Raw genomic sequence first — 15,411 nt, forward strand, 5'->3', positions numbered from 1 at the left:
AAATTCTCGTACCGGAGCTCGTGATAGAAAAAGAAAAATAGGTTATTAATATTATTCATATTTTTTAAATAGTTGTTTTTTTAATTGTGACATTGAAGATGGGTGAGGAAAGCAATGGGAAATAATAATCTTTTCTTTCCAGTGGAAATAAGGACATGTGAAAATCATGAAATGGGGGAAGAAAGTGTTTGTAATTCGAAACAGAGAGAAAAGTCTTTTATTGGGAAAAATCTGTAGAAGAAAAACAAGCATCATACTTCATAAAATCCGTATAAATTAAGTGATGTTTACAAAACAGAAGTTAACAAACAACATTTATACGAACTCGGTTACGTTTCCCTCGGTTTCACTAACAAGCCCCTTTCCTTCCGTGTCAAAATTTTCAAATTATTACGGCTCCCGATTTCAAAGTTATTTTCTCTGAGTATTTTATGTAAATATTCAGTTTATAAATACGGACTAAATACATATTCGGTAATCCTGATAATCCAGTGAACGCCGAAATGAGAAACCAGCAGCCGGTGGAGAAAAAAAACGAAAGCAAAAGAAAGGTACAGGGGATTCATTGCAAATGAAGCAATCGCTACATATATATTTAAATGTATTTAATTGTATGCATTATTCAAATGCCCTTCTGACTAGTTCAATAATTTACAATCGATAGTTTTCCTAAAAACTTTATAAAATATTTACACTTAATAAAATATTAATCGATTAACAAGCCGGTTGTACTCTTATAGGAGCTTTACTAAAGTCCTGTAATCGTGCTGTCACCACACGTCTCCGCTGTTAAGGAAAGGATCACTGACAAAATGTAAATGAAGATCTTCAGACGGTGGTGTTTATAAAATACCTCATTAATGGGCTTGGATTGAGTCTCTCCATCCATCCACATCATCAGATATAATAATAGTAACGAATCAGACAGGGAAGATCCTGGCTAAACCATTGGCATTTTTTTTTTCCAGAAGTACTGAAGTCCTAAATCACCAATTCTTCTAACTTTCTGGCCATTGATCCGCGGGCATTCGTAGTTCAACATCAAAGGTAAGAACAAAACATTATTCAGTTATTCAATAGCTGGCGGAAAACGTTAACTTCAATGTAAGAACGTTAACTTCCACACTGCTGAGCTTTATCAAATTTGGCGGGGGGCGGGGAGGGGGGGGGGAAAGGGAGAAAAGTTAGATCGGGTTATTTAAAAAGAAAACAGAGTTCTCCAAACTTTGAGGCTCGTTTGTGAGAGGGAAAGCAGACCTGGCTGGCGGCAGCCGCCGCGCTCTCTCCTTCGCTACCGGCGCGTTCCCGGTACCGCCGCTCGCTTCTCCGACCGCTCCCGGGGTCCCGGCCCTGGCGGTATCCCGGCCCCCCCCTCCCCCCGCCCGCCCTCGGCCTTCCGCTGTTCCCCGTATCTTCTCTGGCTACCCCCGACTTCAGCCGGCGATGGGACGCGGCTCCCACCCGCGTTCACGGTTTGCTGTCCCGGGGCAAGGCTGGCACCGCATCCAGACTTCGCCGGCGGGCTCCCCTGCCCCTGCCGAGGCGGGGAGAGATACGAGTGCCTCGGCCGAGGCAGAGAAAGCCGCACTTGGCACTGCTTTTCGGGGCCGGCCCGGAGGTCGGATGTGGAACGAAGGGATGATTTCTCTTACCCTGCCCGGGAATCCGCTGCTTCTCCCGGCACTATTTTCAGAGGCGGTCCGGATCTCACTGGGACACCCGAGCGCTCGGCGGGCGGGTGGGTTGTCGCTGCCACTCGGAGGGAAGGAGGGGCGCAGCGGGACCGGCGGCAGCCGATCTCCTGCGAGGACCTGACCCTCCTCCAAACCCCGAGGCAGCACTGGGACGGCTGCATGCGGGCACGGAGCAACCACTGCTGCCCACCCTACTGTCTCCGGGCGCTTACGGGAAGAACGAAGATCCGTCACCAGGGCTGTCCACCAGGGGTGGCCGTCACGCTCCCGCAGGTCCCCAGTGTCGCCGTGCCCGGGACGGGGGGCTCCGCTCCCCACTAACCCCCCTTTTTTTTGACCCTCCAGCGCCACCGTAAAAGACAGAGCTCTTAAGGGAGCACGGCGGGGAGGGCGGCGCCGCGCAGGGAGCCAGCCGCGGACGGGCGGCAGGGGAGGCGGAGGAGGGGGGTGTCGGGGCACTTTGGGTGCCCACCGCCGCCGCCTGCTTCCCCGCTGCCCGTCCGCCGCCGGCCCCCTGCGCCAGAAGGGATTCCCTCGGTCCACCTTAACGTGGGTCTCGTTCCGCCGCCGGGCGGGCGGCGAGGGCTCGGCGGCGCGGGGCCGCCGGCTCATTCCCCCGCGCCCCCCGGGCCGGGCAGGGGGCGCTGCGGGTCCTTGGGGCGCCCGCGGGGCATGGCCCCGACGGGAGACGCGCCCATGCCGCCGCCGGCCACAGGGAGCGGCGCGGTGCACCTTGCATCAGAGAGAGAGAGGACTGCCTGCCTGCCCGGGTGACTGCTCGCCGCCCCCGGACTGGTGAGGGGCTCGATCCCGCCCCGCTGCGACTTCCCGGCCGGAGCTTTGCCCGCACCGCTGGCTGCACTTAGATAGCGCTGTCATGCCCTACCCGGAGCTCCGCTATTAAATAATTTAGCGGCGGCAGCAGCGGCGCTTCCCTGCCCGCTTGTCACCTTCTCCCGGCCCCCGCCATCAATTATTCAGGACCACCCCCGTTAACTGCCTGGAGCCGGGCGCAGAGAACAGGGCGACGGCGGGGCCCTACCTGGGGCCGGTCGCAGGCTCTTGGAGGCCTGGAGGAAGCGCGACCGGCCCTCGGGGCGGCAGCCCCCACCGCACCGCGAAAAGTTACTGTCGCCTCGCCCCGGCGGAGAGAGGTTGCGGGAGGATCCCCGCCGTCGGTTGGTTCCCAGGGGGACGGGGGTGGGGGGCGGGTGGCAGGAGGCGGCGAGCCCGCACGGGCTGCATCGGACCAACCCGAGCGTTTGGACTGAATGCCGGTGGCAGCTCTGCTCCTCCTCGGTCGGTCCGGTGTCCCCAGCTCCCACTTCCCCACCATCCGCCCCCCCGCCCTTCCCCTTCTTCCCGGCTCCTCCTCCTCTCCTTCCCTCTCAGCCCTCCCCCAGCCCGACTGCCCCTGCCCTTGCGCCTTTCTGCCCTGGGTCTCTCCTGTCACCACCGCGTCGCCTGCCACGCTTCCCCTTCCCCACCCAGCCTGCCCTACGGCCTCCCTTCGCGTGGCACTGCGCTCCTTTTTCGCGTGCGAGATGTATTATTTATTTATTGGTGTTTAATTTCCTGCCAGGTGGGTTTCTGCCTCCCACCCGTGCGCGCAGCAGGGCCGGGGCTCCGCGGGGCGGGCCGGGCCGGGAGGAGGTGGGCTGCTGCGTGCCCGTCTGTGCCCGATTCCGAGGTAGCAGCGAGACTTGATTTTTGCGGGGGGGCGGGGAGGGGGAGGGGTGTCAAGGCGAGGAGGGGTGGCGATGTTTGGGATGCACAGCCCTGGGACGGGAACGCCGCGCAGACAGACAGGCAGACACACACACACAGGCGTGCACATACACCAAACCCGAAAGCAAGGACAACCCCAAAAAGGACTCACTTTGCCTCGATGACTCAACGCAACTAATAACCGTTTCTCTGCTCTCTGTGGCAAGTCCCTCCTGCCGCTGCTGTCGTTGGCAGAGGAGGGAGCGATTGAAAGTGACACACGGGGGGCCGCCGCCGCCACTTCTCCGCGCCGCAAGGCACTCGCCGCCGCCGCGGAGCCCGGGAGAGCGGCGCTCCCTCCTCTTCTCCTCCCCCTGTTTCTCCCGGTATTGATTTTCTCCGCTGAAGGTGTGAGAAGTCGTCTCCCTTTCCCTTCTCTTCTGCGCCGCAGCCGACGGCCCTACGCCTCCCCGCCCCCTCGTCCCGACCTCTCCGCTCCGCTCGCCACCCGGGACCCTCCGGGACGGGGCTCTACCCTTGCCGCCCCGCGGGAAACCGCCCCGGCCCCGCCGCCTCAGCACCCCCAGAGGAGGGCGAGGAGGGGGCTGGGGGTGGGGGGAAGGAGTAGAAGCGAAGAACGCAGCGTGGGAGAAGGAAACAAGAAAACTTTTCACCCTGGATTCTCTACTTCTGATCCATGGACAGAGCCCAACTCAGCCAACTTACAGACAGGCTATAAGCAGTAAGTACAGCGGCAGCTCGCGGCAGCAGCTCGCTGTAGGCTTCCTCGCCAGCAGCCGGCTACTCCGTGGCTGCACAGCTGGCCGGCGCGGGGGGGCCGTGCCAGCGGGACCGTCTGGACTGGCAGCCTCTTCCCTACGGCCCCCGGGGGAGGGCCGGGACTACAGCCGGACCCGGGGCGCAGCACCTGGCTGCAGCAGGCGGCTGGGCTGCTTGCCTGCTGAGCGCGATGGGAACCGGGGCGCAGCGCTGCTTGCCCCCGCCCGCGGCAGGTTGGCACCGGGCGGGTGAGGCGAACCGCTCGCTTCCAGCGGGGCCGGCTCTGGCGGCGGGAGCGGGGCGGCATAGCACCCGGCCGCGACTCGCCCGACCTCACGGAGCTGAACCGCTCTGGAGATGCGCATCGGGGGCCCGGCCGGATGAGCGGGGCCCGGTACTGGCCCGCGGTCACTGAAACGCTCCTTGTTTCTCTCGCCCTAGGTCCGTGCTCCTTCTACTGCGACCTCCCAGCGGGAGCAGCGTCCCCGAGCATGGAGCGGAGGAGCGAGAGCCCCTGCCTGCGGGACAGCCCCGACAGAGGCAGCGGTAGCCCCGATGTCAAAGGGCCTCCTCCCGGGAAGGTGGCCAGGCTGGAGCAGAACGGCAGCCCCATGGGCACCCGCGGGAGGCCCAACGGCGCCGTCACCAAGCCCGTGGGAGGTAACCGTGCGGCCGCGCTCGCGGCGGGCCGGTGTGGCGGGTGGGCAGGCACCGTGCGTGGAGGGGCCGGCAAGTCCGAGTGGCAGCTGGAGGGCTGCTGCCCGCTTTCCCGGGCAAGCATTTGGCTGCTCGGCACCGCTGCGGTGATGGGGATCCGTGGGAAGGCTTGGACCGGGCGTGCGGCGCGCAGCCCTCCGGCTTTAGAAGGCCGCCTGCCGAAAAGAGGCCGCGCCGAGCCGGGGTCTGGCCGGGCAGCTCTCAAAAGGCGAGGGCTGATCCTGCCGGAGGGCAGCGGGGTGAGAGCGTGTCCTGCGCTCGGCGCTTTTTTTGTTGCGGATTGCCCTGGGGCACCCCGCGGGCATCCCCCTGCCCGCCGGCGCTCCCGCAGGGCACGGCAGCGGCCGGGCGGCGGGCCTGGGCAGCGCCTGCCGCTGGGTTGCGGACGGTCGGGCAGCCTGCACGGCTGCAGGTGACACCAGCTAGGTGCGCTAACACCCACCGTCGTCGCAGCTTTAAGAATAGGGTCACCAGGGTGGGAGAAATGGTAGCGCTTATGGTTGTATTTTGGGATTTTATTTTTCTTTCGGTAAGTAGCACTTTGTAGCAGTTGCAGTAAAAGAGGATAGGGCATGTGTAAGGTTCAGCTCTTTCAGCAAATATATTGAGCATTAGTTTTGCAGTTTTTCTGTGTTTCTCTAGAATACTTAATATTTATTACTTTGCTATCAAGTTGCTGGTCAGTTTTGTATTAAGAGAATGTTAAGTGCGTGATTACTTTTTCCCCTCCTTTTGTTCCAAGCAGATAAACTTTCCAGTCACTTATTTTAAATGCCTTTTTTCCTCTTAACTGTGATGCTGTCGTGTTTAAGACAGTGCAGCTGCATGTTAGGAAAAAATATATTTAAAAATCTTGAAATTAACCAGATGTTGTGAGCAGAATACTGCAGGAAAGGCCACCAATAACTTTACCTTAAAAAAACCTCTGTATTTGTGTTTTAGAATGAATAGAGCGGTAACACATAGTTGTAGTTGTTTATACACAAGGAGTTTGTGTAACTGGGGTTTTGAGAGATACATTGAAATGGTCGTCACATGACTCTGTATTGCGTGAGGTTTATTTAGAGATTTTACCATTAGATGCTTGTTTTAGACCTCTTTGGCTCAATAGGCTTCCTAATTGCTGAAGTTTGCTAAGGAGCTGCAGATTTTACTTTAAAAGCGTAGGATTCATTTATATACCTAATGAAGGGTAAGAGAGCTCACTAGTTTTTTATGTTTCTATATATTTAGTTTTTAATCCTCTTCTTTGTGCTCTTCTAATGTATGGAAAAAGAAGAAACAGCTTTGCAGTGAAAGACTTGTAATACCACTTAGGTATTGGTGAAGAAATAATTTGTTGAATAGTTATTAAAAGGAACTAGTTAAATCATATAAAAAGTAGCATATGTAGTTTTACATGCCTTTTTCGAGACTTGGGCATTAAAGCTTCTTGATTTTTAAAGGAATGTTGGAATTAGAGCTGAAATATTTTTCCTTGGGGCTTTTATAGAAATATACTTTAAGAGAACTCTTAAATGTTTTGGAATATATGTTTGCTTTCTAGTTGCAGCTGTATTATCCAAGAGAAATTCAGCAGCTTTTGAAATAGTTACATTGGTGGTTCAGCCTGAATCTGGCCTGTTAAGCTGTGGAAGATTTCTTCCACTTAAGAAAAAGACTTTGATTTCTGAAAGCAAACTTTTAAGACCCTCAGTTTTCATTCATTACTCTTCAGCTCATTTATAAAAGTATTGTAGACTGGAGTGTAGAAGTGTGGGGGAATAAGAAATGCAGGAGTAAATTTTTTTTTCCTTAGCTGGTGTTCTTTAAACAGTCTCAGTCTCTTTGGGTTTAGGCTATTCATAATAAAGGGTATTCATTACTCCTTATTGATACTGAAAGCAAGAAAAAAATATTCCTTTCTGAATACTTACCTAGGTTCTATAATATTCAATACTAAATTAGTTAAGGCAGATTTTTTTTTTTTTAATAAGATAATGGTGCTGTTTAAAATTGATTTTTTTTCTCCTGGAAATACTCTTAGAATAAATCAACACAGATAATTTCCAGATATTTTTCTTCTGCTCTTTTTCAAGTTTGAGCTTTAAGAACCTGTTACGATCAAGTGGTCTTTTTCTGCATGCAGATCACACCTGTTTCAGGTATTTTTGGAAGTCTGTATCTTTGCAGTGATTACTGTGGAATCAGTAATTTTTTCACTGAAGTTGTGAAATGCATCTGTAGACATTTGTGGAAGGGCTTACGTTTAATTTACTGGCAAATTAGTATAAAAATTATTTGAAATAAATATTGATAGGGACTCTCCTACTATTGAGCGTAAAGTCTGACAAAAAGGAAACTATTGAAAGTCATAGTGAAGTGGTATCCAAGGCTTCAGTTGCCTGTGTTTCTGTTTATTCTTATTTCTTGGGTTTTAACAAGTGTTAATACTTACTGAATGTGAATTGCATTTGGGACAAAAATGGAAATACTTTACTGAAAACTACCAGAACATTTCAGGTTTTTTGTTTTATTTTTAATTCCATGATGTGTATCTAAAGATTTTGAAAGCAAAGCCACATGCTAGCAATTCTTTTCCTCATCTCATTTTGGGCCTTAGATATGTAAATACTGAAATTTCTTCCTATTTGTCAAGTGGCTTTTTGTTGTAATAATATGAGTTTCTGAGGTTAATTCGTGAGAACAGAGCAATAAGCTCTCAACTACCTGCAGCTATGATGAGTGTGATGACCTTTGGTAACCAGTTTTATAATCGTGCTGTTTGCTGCAATTATTTTTCTAGTGACTTCCCTGAGAAATAGAGAAATATAATGCTATCTGTGTTTCTAGCTTTCTCTCTAGTTTTATGAGTGAAAATGTGTTTTAAAATAAGCTTATGTAATGCAGACAGAAAATCAATTGTTCTCATGAGAAATTTTGTATTGTGACTTTCCTGGTGTTTTATTCGTAACATGAATGTACTTAATTCAGAGGGCCATTACAGCAGCTATAATAATCTAGTGAAGGTCACTAAAAAGATAAACAAGGTCTTAAAGGTTGTGTTTAATAGGGGATTTAAAAGTTTTGGTACTGTTTACAATGTTGTTAGCGTCAGTCCAATGTATTAGAGTCCAGTTTGGGTTTGCCTGACTAACCCAGTGCTTCTAAAATATTTCAACAGTTATCTAAGCAGTCTGTTTTAAAACCTGTATGTAATAAAACACAAGTGGTCAGATTTTAAGGAGAGTAAGGTTCCTTGGAAAAAAAGACGAATATCGCTTTAAAAAACATATGAAGCCTGGGAGAGAGTTTAGAGCAAGCAAGAGCACTATGGTGTTGACAGCTTTATATCCCTGTTGGGTAACATTCACTTACTAGAATTGGCGTCTCCTCTCAGTTAGTAATTCACTCCATAAGGATTAAAAAAAAGAGGGATGATTAATGGCTAGGAAACTTATATTTACAGAATTGTTGATTGCAGTTCGTGAACCTGTTTGTGTTAAGAGTGGATGTGTGCATATATATGTGTGTGTTGATTTGAAGAGCATAGAAAATAAGCGTCAAAAGCTTCTGAAAGCACCTTAAAATGCCACTATGCAGAATGAGGTGTTCTAAAGTTTGATTTTGCTGAAAAAGAAGCATAGAACCAAATGATAGCTAAGGGAGCATGTTCAAATTTGAAACAGGAAATGATGGCAAAACATTTTTTGTTTAGTTTAGTTTGATGCAGTCTGATAATATGTTCATATTCATTTAACTGTTAAAAACTGTGATTCAATTTACAAAATATTAATGGAGGGAAAAGCTTTAATGCAATTCAGACCAAAGTGTCTGATTAGGATGTTAATCAGTAGCTATAGTTACGGAGCTTGTACGAAGTCAGATGTAAGAGAAATGTGGATACACCGACTCTTCATAGCGCTGCTGCTGATTGCTGTGAGCCCCCTAAAGTTCAGTGTATCGTGGTCGTGTCTGCTTAAGTGTAGTTAGAAATCAGTTTTAATATATCTCTGGGGTGACAGAAACATGGGCTGTTGCTTAAAGAGCTGTTTGTCAAAGTCCATTCTACATATTTCTGTAAAAATATTGTAGGGTTTGTACCGCCTTTTATATCTTTACAAGGATTTAAGGCACTTGACTGGAGCAAAAATTCACTTCTGTACAGACGGAAGAATCCAGCCTGATCAGATTTGTTCCTCTGTTCTAAATGGTTAGTTAACATGGCGTCCTGAACGCAGTAAGGAAGTGTGTTTCACTTGTCCTTAGGAATTGAGCAAAGCAAAAGGTTAAGTTTTAGATTCCTGCCCAGATCCTAGATGAAGAATGCCTTCATGTTGCCTGAAAGAAATATGTAGCTGTTCAAAAGAATTAAGCGCACTGAAAAACAGAAGCGTGAAAGCTGCAAATCCTTGTTAGTTTTAGGAACCAGCATAGATGTATTTTTATGTTTTACACTTATTTTGTTTTATCTGTGGCTGCATAGTTGGAAAATGTTGCTTTTAATTTGATATAATTAAGAATTTAGATTTGGAAGAAATGTAAAATCTTGCATTTTACATGTTTCTGATATATAATAAGGAAGAAACCTCTTATGGGAATGTAAGAAAAGAAAGTGATTTCTTTTTTGGGACTAATTGTGAAAAACGAGTTTCTGGTCTTTTTTCTGATCTTCGCCCCTCTCTTCCTTTTCCAATCAGGCTATATCATGTAAATAGAGCAACCAGAGCAGTCATTCCTAAAGGGTCATGCAGTGTATCAGTCGTATTTTTGCTGAGGTAGAAAAACAGTCTTTCTTTATGTGTTTTCAGTACTTGGTCTGTTATTAAAATAAAGACAGTTGGTTGAAGTATGTGTGCAATTGAACATACAAATTAAACAGAATATAGGGTATCCACCCATTCAATGACCTAGACATAATTTGATGTTTAGGGTAATTTTGGAACCCTTAAGTTGCATCTGCAGAAAGACACCAACAATTTTGAATTCAAGATTTAAGATTTGTGGTAGTAAGATTTTTTTATTTCCCCTGCAACAGTTCCTAAGTGTTTCAAGTCATCTCCCTGCTTCTTTTCCACACCCATGGCCATGTTAGTTAACTGCATGCTGTTATTCTTACCGTAAACCAAAGGAAAGAAAAAGCAACCAACATAATTGAAACAATCTATATTAATTCTCTGTTTACTCTGCCCTTTTTAAGTTGGGTCTTGCCTTTTCTTGATCTCACTGGAATAGAACATAGTATATTTACTGTCAGTTATTTATAGGGCAATTTTTTGACAAACGCACCTTAACGGCAATTTTTTGACAAACTCACCTTAATGAGAGTTTCAGTGACTCCTCAGAGCTGGTTTTGTGCCCAAAGAAGATGGCAAAATTATGTTAAAAACTATAAAGATGCCAATGAGCTAACATATTTTCAAGAAATGAAATAGTGACTTATCTTCCACTCAGAATTTAGATGAAGAGTTTGGACATCAAAGGAAGGCAAACAGTATTAACCTTTTATAGTTATGAATAAACACTTAGAGGTGAAGTTTGAAGATGCCTTTCCCAAATACCTAATTTTGTGGAATCCTTATATTCTATTTAAATACTCTTACAGTGCTGAATTTTTTTCTTGATTTAAAAAAATAGAAAAACCTGGCATAATGTAACTGTAATCAAGTAGTTATTTCAATAGATAGCTATGTCATACTGAAACTTTCTAGTAGGAGTTCCTGTAGCACAGACTTTCAGATGGTATCACTTACTTTAAGATTCCTTTAAAAATATTTGAGTTTAGTATTGTTCGTGGAGAGGCTAGCCTGAATATTTATTTTTGCTGTTACTTTCTATTACTGATATTTTCTTTAGAGCTGTCTGTGTGGAATGGGGAGGAAGAGGGCCGCAACGGTGGTCTGGAGCTTAAGTAAAATACTTGGACCAGTAAGATTTTTGTCACTCGCATTGATACAGAACATGGTAATACAATAAGACAACTATGGTGCTGTAAAATGAAGAGTTTTATGGCAGTCATGTATTTATATGCACCAAACATCTGTGTGACCTGTTTAGGAAAATTCTTATTTTTGTGATTGAGCAGTCCTCAACCTGCTTTTAAATCTTATTTTTAAACTTTTCAAAATAGCTGAAAATCTGTAAAACTTGGGAAGATTTTCTTTTGAATCCCAAATTGCAAGGCATAGCTAAGTCAGGCCTTTAATTACTGCCCCTCATAATTTAGTTAAATTAGTAACTACTGCTGTGTTTTTAAGATTAAAGGCTCAGTTTTTCAAGGTATAAAGTATTACCAAGTCCCTTTGAATTGATAGGACGGGGGTTTGTTGGAGATAACCTGTGCCTTATTCATACTCTGTAACTACCAAAGGAGCGTGCTCTCCTTTTGAAGCTCAGAGTGGCTTTGAAACCAGCCCGCTGTGTTGAACAAGGAGCCAGAGCCCCTTCTAGCTCTGAAAAAATCGCCTTGTGCTAATTGCTTCCTACTGTACCAAATGTCCAGGGTCAGCTGCATCAGTCCCCACGGTGGCATGTGTCACTAATGCAGATGTAAGAAATAGTCACAGCAGACAAAAGGCAGCTGAGTATTTGATGACTTTTGAGAAATGTTTTCTAGCCTCTAGCGATACTAAAAAAAATTGCCCTCCAAGAAGCTTTGTACTTGTTGCAGAATGCTCATCGGCAGCGTCTTTGCTGCGGGGCTACAGACAAATGAGTTTACATTGATAAGTGCTATGAAAGACAGGAAATATTTTTTGCCATTTCATTTGGGGGCAGTTGCTAGCCCACCTAGTTGAAGTTCTCACGGCTGTTCCCAAGTGTTGACTGTGTTAATGCGTGATGTCTTCTCAGCCAGCAAAGCATGTTGTCCATATTGTCACTATTCTATAGTTAGGGATTTTTTTTAATCCAGAGTCTCTGCGCTTTGTGTGAAAGGACGTACTGCATGGATCTGTTGAGTACATTTTGTCCCAGTCTTCATTTGCATTGATCCAAATATTGATAAGGGAAAAAATATTTTATATTTCCAGTGTTATTTCTTCTATTTCAGGGAACATGAGGAAAAAAAAATGAAACTGTACTTTTAGTTGTTTGGTTTTTTTCCTTTAAAATATATTTGCTAGCTCTGTGAGTGTCCCCTGAAGATTTACAAATATACAAGGTTTTGTCATTTGTCTATTAGCAGTTTAGGGCTGCTGACATGAAAAAACTCTTACAAAAGATGTTTGAAAGGTTTTGTTTGTTTGTTTTATTGGTTGGTTAGCACTGTGCTTTGCTTTGGGTTTTTTAAGTGTAATTCTTTCTCTGATTTTTAAAGGTGTGAATGTTGATGTTGCTAGTATCTGAGGTCTTATGTAAAACCTCCTTACAGGAGGCACTTCTGCTTAGACTAAAACTATGCAAATTGTTTAAAAAATGAAGTGTGAGCCCTGCATCGGTGTTATGGTAAACTGGGTGCTAGGGCAGGAATACTGTGTCTGACCTCAAGATATATTTTCAATTTCTTGTCAGATGCTGAATGATTATTGGCGTTTCATGCAGTGATGTTTGGAAAAAGAGAAAATTGTTATTTGTAGAAGGGAACAGAAAGAACTTGAACTGTGTGCAGGGAACAGAAGGAACTTGAAGAAATGGACGGGTAGCTCTAGATAAGGGTCTAAACATATGACTTGTTTTCTAAATAGAAAATTAACTGGCTAATTGTCTGGCTAAAAATGTTTAGTCATTGTGCTCTAACTGATGTCCTTGTATCAGATGGACATGCAATATTAAACAATTTAAGCACAACTGTACCTTGTTAGCAGCAATGTCAGCAAGGTAAAGAAGGTCAGAAAAATCTTAATACCTGTCAGACTATTTTATATGAAACTGCAGCATCTCTTGGGATAACCATATACCCTCTCCGTTTTCAGAATGCAGTAGGAATGTCTTCCACTTAAACATGCTCCCTCATTTGTTCCCCAAAGACACACACTGAGATGAAAAGACGCACTACTGACAGCAGATCTTTTCAGAGGTACTAAACCTGGCATGAAATGTCAGGAGGGGAGTTTCTTGTATCAAAAGCAGGATTTGTATGGCTGCATACAGCCACAAGGTTACTTTGTCTCTCTCTCAGCTGTTGCATTCTATTTGTAATGTTGAGAAGGGGCTGGATTAGTCTGTCTTTACTTGGGTATACCAGCACTTCACTCTTGAGAAGTTGCTGACTTTTGTCAGCATTTGGATGGAAGCTTCAGATAAGTGAGGAAACTCACAAAGAGGTATTTACCATCTTGGTAATCTAAACTCATGGAGAATGTTCTGCCATAAATTTAACTGACAGGCGTATATTGGAAATGAAGCATGTTATTTTCCAAACTATAACCAGCCTATTTTTTAGAGAGTAATATAAATTCATATTTTGAGCATATTTTGGTTTATGTGCATTTCCATTATTTATATATTAAAATTAGATGTGTACAATTTCCAGCCTCATTATTTTGAATGGTTATTAAGAAAAGTAGTCATAAATTATGAGTTAGACAATACTTTGGAGTAAAAGGTGATTTTCATAATGTCTTTTCCCAACTTACAAATAACTTCTTTGCTATAATACAAACATGTTAGCGGAGCAACATGATAGATGTCTCTTTAAGTATCGTAGTAAAAGAAAATGACTTGTATTCTGAGGCTGTGGATAGTTTATGTTGTTTTGGACCCATTTCCCAAGCAGTGATCGAAAACAGATTACAATAACAATTATACAGTCAGAAGATGCAATATCCATTTCTGTTTTAATTGAGTGAAAGAATAATAAAAACATCATTAAGAAAAATGAGGTGGACCTGTCATACATGCTACCAATTTTTAGATGTAGAGAAAATGCAGAGTAACAGAAGTGTGAGGGTTTTTTAAAAATTATGTTCCTTTTTTAAAAAAGTAGTTTGTTTCTCAAACTAGAAGTCTGGAGAGTACACTTCATATAAGCTCCTGTAAGCATGTATGCAGTAAGTAGATGTATTGCTTGACAGTAGTGCTCAAGTTAGGCATTATCTGAGTGTCTGGGTCTGGCATAATAATGAATGTATTGAGCCTTTGTGATGACATTAATATGATCACAGTGTTATATTGACCTGCCAGCTGCATGAGTTTTGAGAATGCCATGGACAGGTAGAAAGTAGTATAAATGACTTCCTTATCTTTCAAAATGAAAAGCTGTGCTAATTCATGTAGGTGGAGTGTTTTGGTTTTTTGTGCCCTCCTCAAATCTGTGGACATGAATGCAAATAAGAGCACTTGGTCTCTTAAGCCATTGCTGCCTGGGACTCTCCTATGGCCCTTTAGCTACCTCGCCATCTCCGGGTTCAGTTAAAACCCAAAAGGCAGAAAGGCCCTGTGCCAAGGGGCTGTGCATCTGTATGCCTCTTGCAAAGGGACCAAACTGTAGCTGAAGGCCTGAGGCTGAGGGATCCTGGCTCTCCATTTTCTCTGACTCCTAGAGCTATAAGAAGTGTCCTTTCTCATGTACCATACATGGGAAGAGAGAGCCTTGCTACAGTAGCCTTGGCTCTAGTCCTATATCATACAGCTTTATAAATCAACATTTGAAATGGCATCCAAAAGTGAACTGGGAGCCAGTCCGGCCTTTGGAGCACAGATGTAATCTGCTTTCTTTGGCTAACACCTCTCAGTGAGCACATGAATTTGCACTAGCAGAAGTATCTAATTCTTTCGTGTAGTTTTGTGTACATAATAATGTAGCAGTTCAGCTTGTTGAGCCCCAAAAGCATTGCTGACTCATCATGAGTGAATCCACACACAGAAGGTTAGCCTATAGGCAGGTTTCTTCCACCCTTGCCCCAAAATATTCCTAACTGGATGAAGTGTACTGTGCCTACCTGAGAAAGAGAATGTATCTAACTTTTGTTCCTTGACCTCATGACTTGTTTGATAAAGATCTGGTAGTTATTAAACCCATTAGATCAATGTGACCTGCTGGCAGATAAATGTAAATATTCCTAAAGGACTAATGTTCAAACTGATAGCTGTTAGATGTGTGATCTTACTTTGCAGAGTGGTTCCCCCGCAACTCTGTGGTAAGACAATACAAGAGAAGGCCACTCAGAAGTTGCCCTCTGTCCACAAGGGTGTGAAAGATTGGAGTTGTAAGTAAAGCCAAACCCCAGAGGCCAGTTGCTGACCTATAATGGGCTGTAGGTGCAGACTGTCTGAAGACTCTGTATTGACTGGTGAAAAGGGAGGCAGAGGGGGTGCTGGCTGCCTTCTGAAGGACAGAATGGCTTCTACATTTCTCATTTGTGATTCTCTTCTCCACTTATTTTCCCACTGAAGATTTGATGAAGATTTCTGTGGTCTCCTTCTACCAGAAGAATACCATCTAGTAATGATACTACTGTAGCAATAGCCTTACCCTTGCTGAAAGTGAAGCAGGATGAAGAGCTTCATTAGTTACCATTGAGTTTGACAACATTTATTCAGACAGAGTTTCATGTGGCTTGTCCTTTTGTGTGTGTACAACTTTTGCCCATAA

General features: G+C 45.2%; 1 protein-coding gene across 4 annotated transcripts in view; it reads left to right on the forward strand.

Annotated features, from left to right (window-relative positions):
* The first annotated feature begins 1,029 nt into the window (after positions 1–1,029).
* Positions 1,030–15,411, forward strand: part of SATB2 (SATB homeobox 2) — a 131,518-nt gene continuing 117,136 nt past the window's right edge. The window contains exons 1-2 of one of the 4 annotated variants that reach the window (XM_030277768.4): positions 1,030–1,047; positions 4,623–4,841. In XM_030277768.4, the coding sequence (XP_030133628.1) occupies positions 4,673–4,841 (169 nt within the window). In that variant the 5' untranslated portion in view covers positions 1,030–1,047; positions 4,623–4,672. Of the gene's footprint in view, positions 1,048–3,496; positions 4,144–4,263; positions 4,415–4,622; positions 4,842–5,119; positions 5,138–15,411 lie in introns of those variants that run through there. The other 3 variants (XM_030277766.4, XM_072932406.1, XM_072932404.1) reach the window with 3 other exon arrangements.

Source organism: Taeniopygia guttata, chromosome 7, assembly GCF_048771995.1.
Source record: "Taeniopygia guttata chromosome 7, bTaeGut7.mat, whole genome shotgun sequence".
Lineage (NCBI taxonomy): Eukaryota > Metazoa > Chordata > Aves > Passeriformes > Estrildidae > Taeniopygia > Taeniopygia guttata.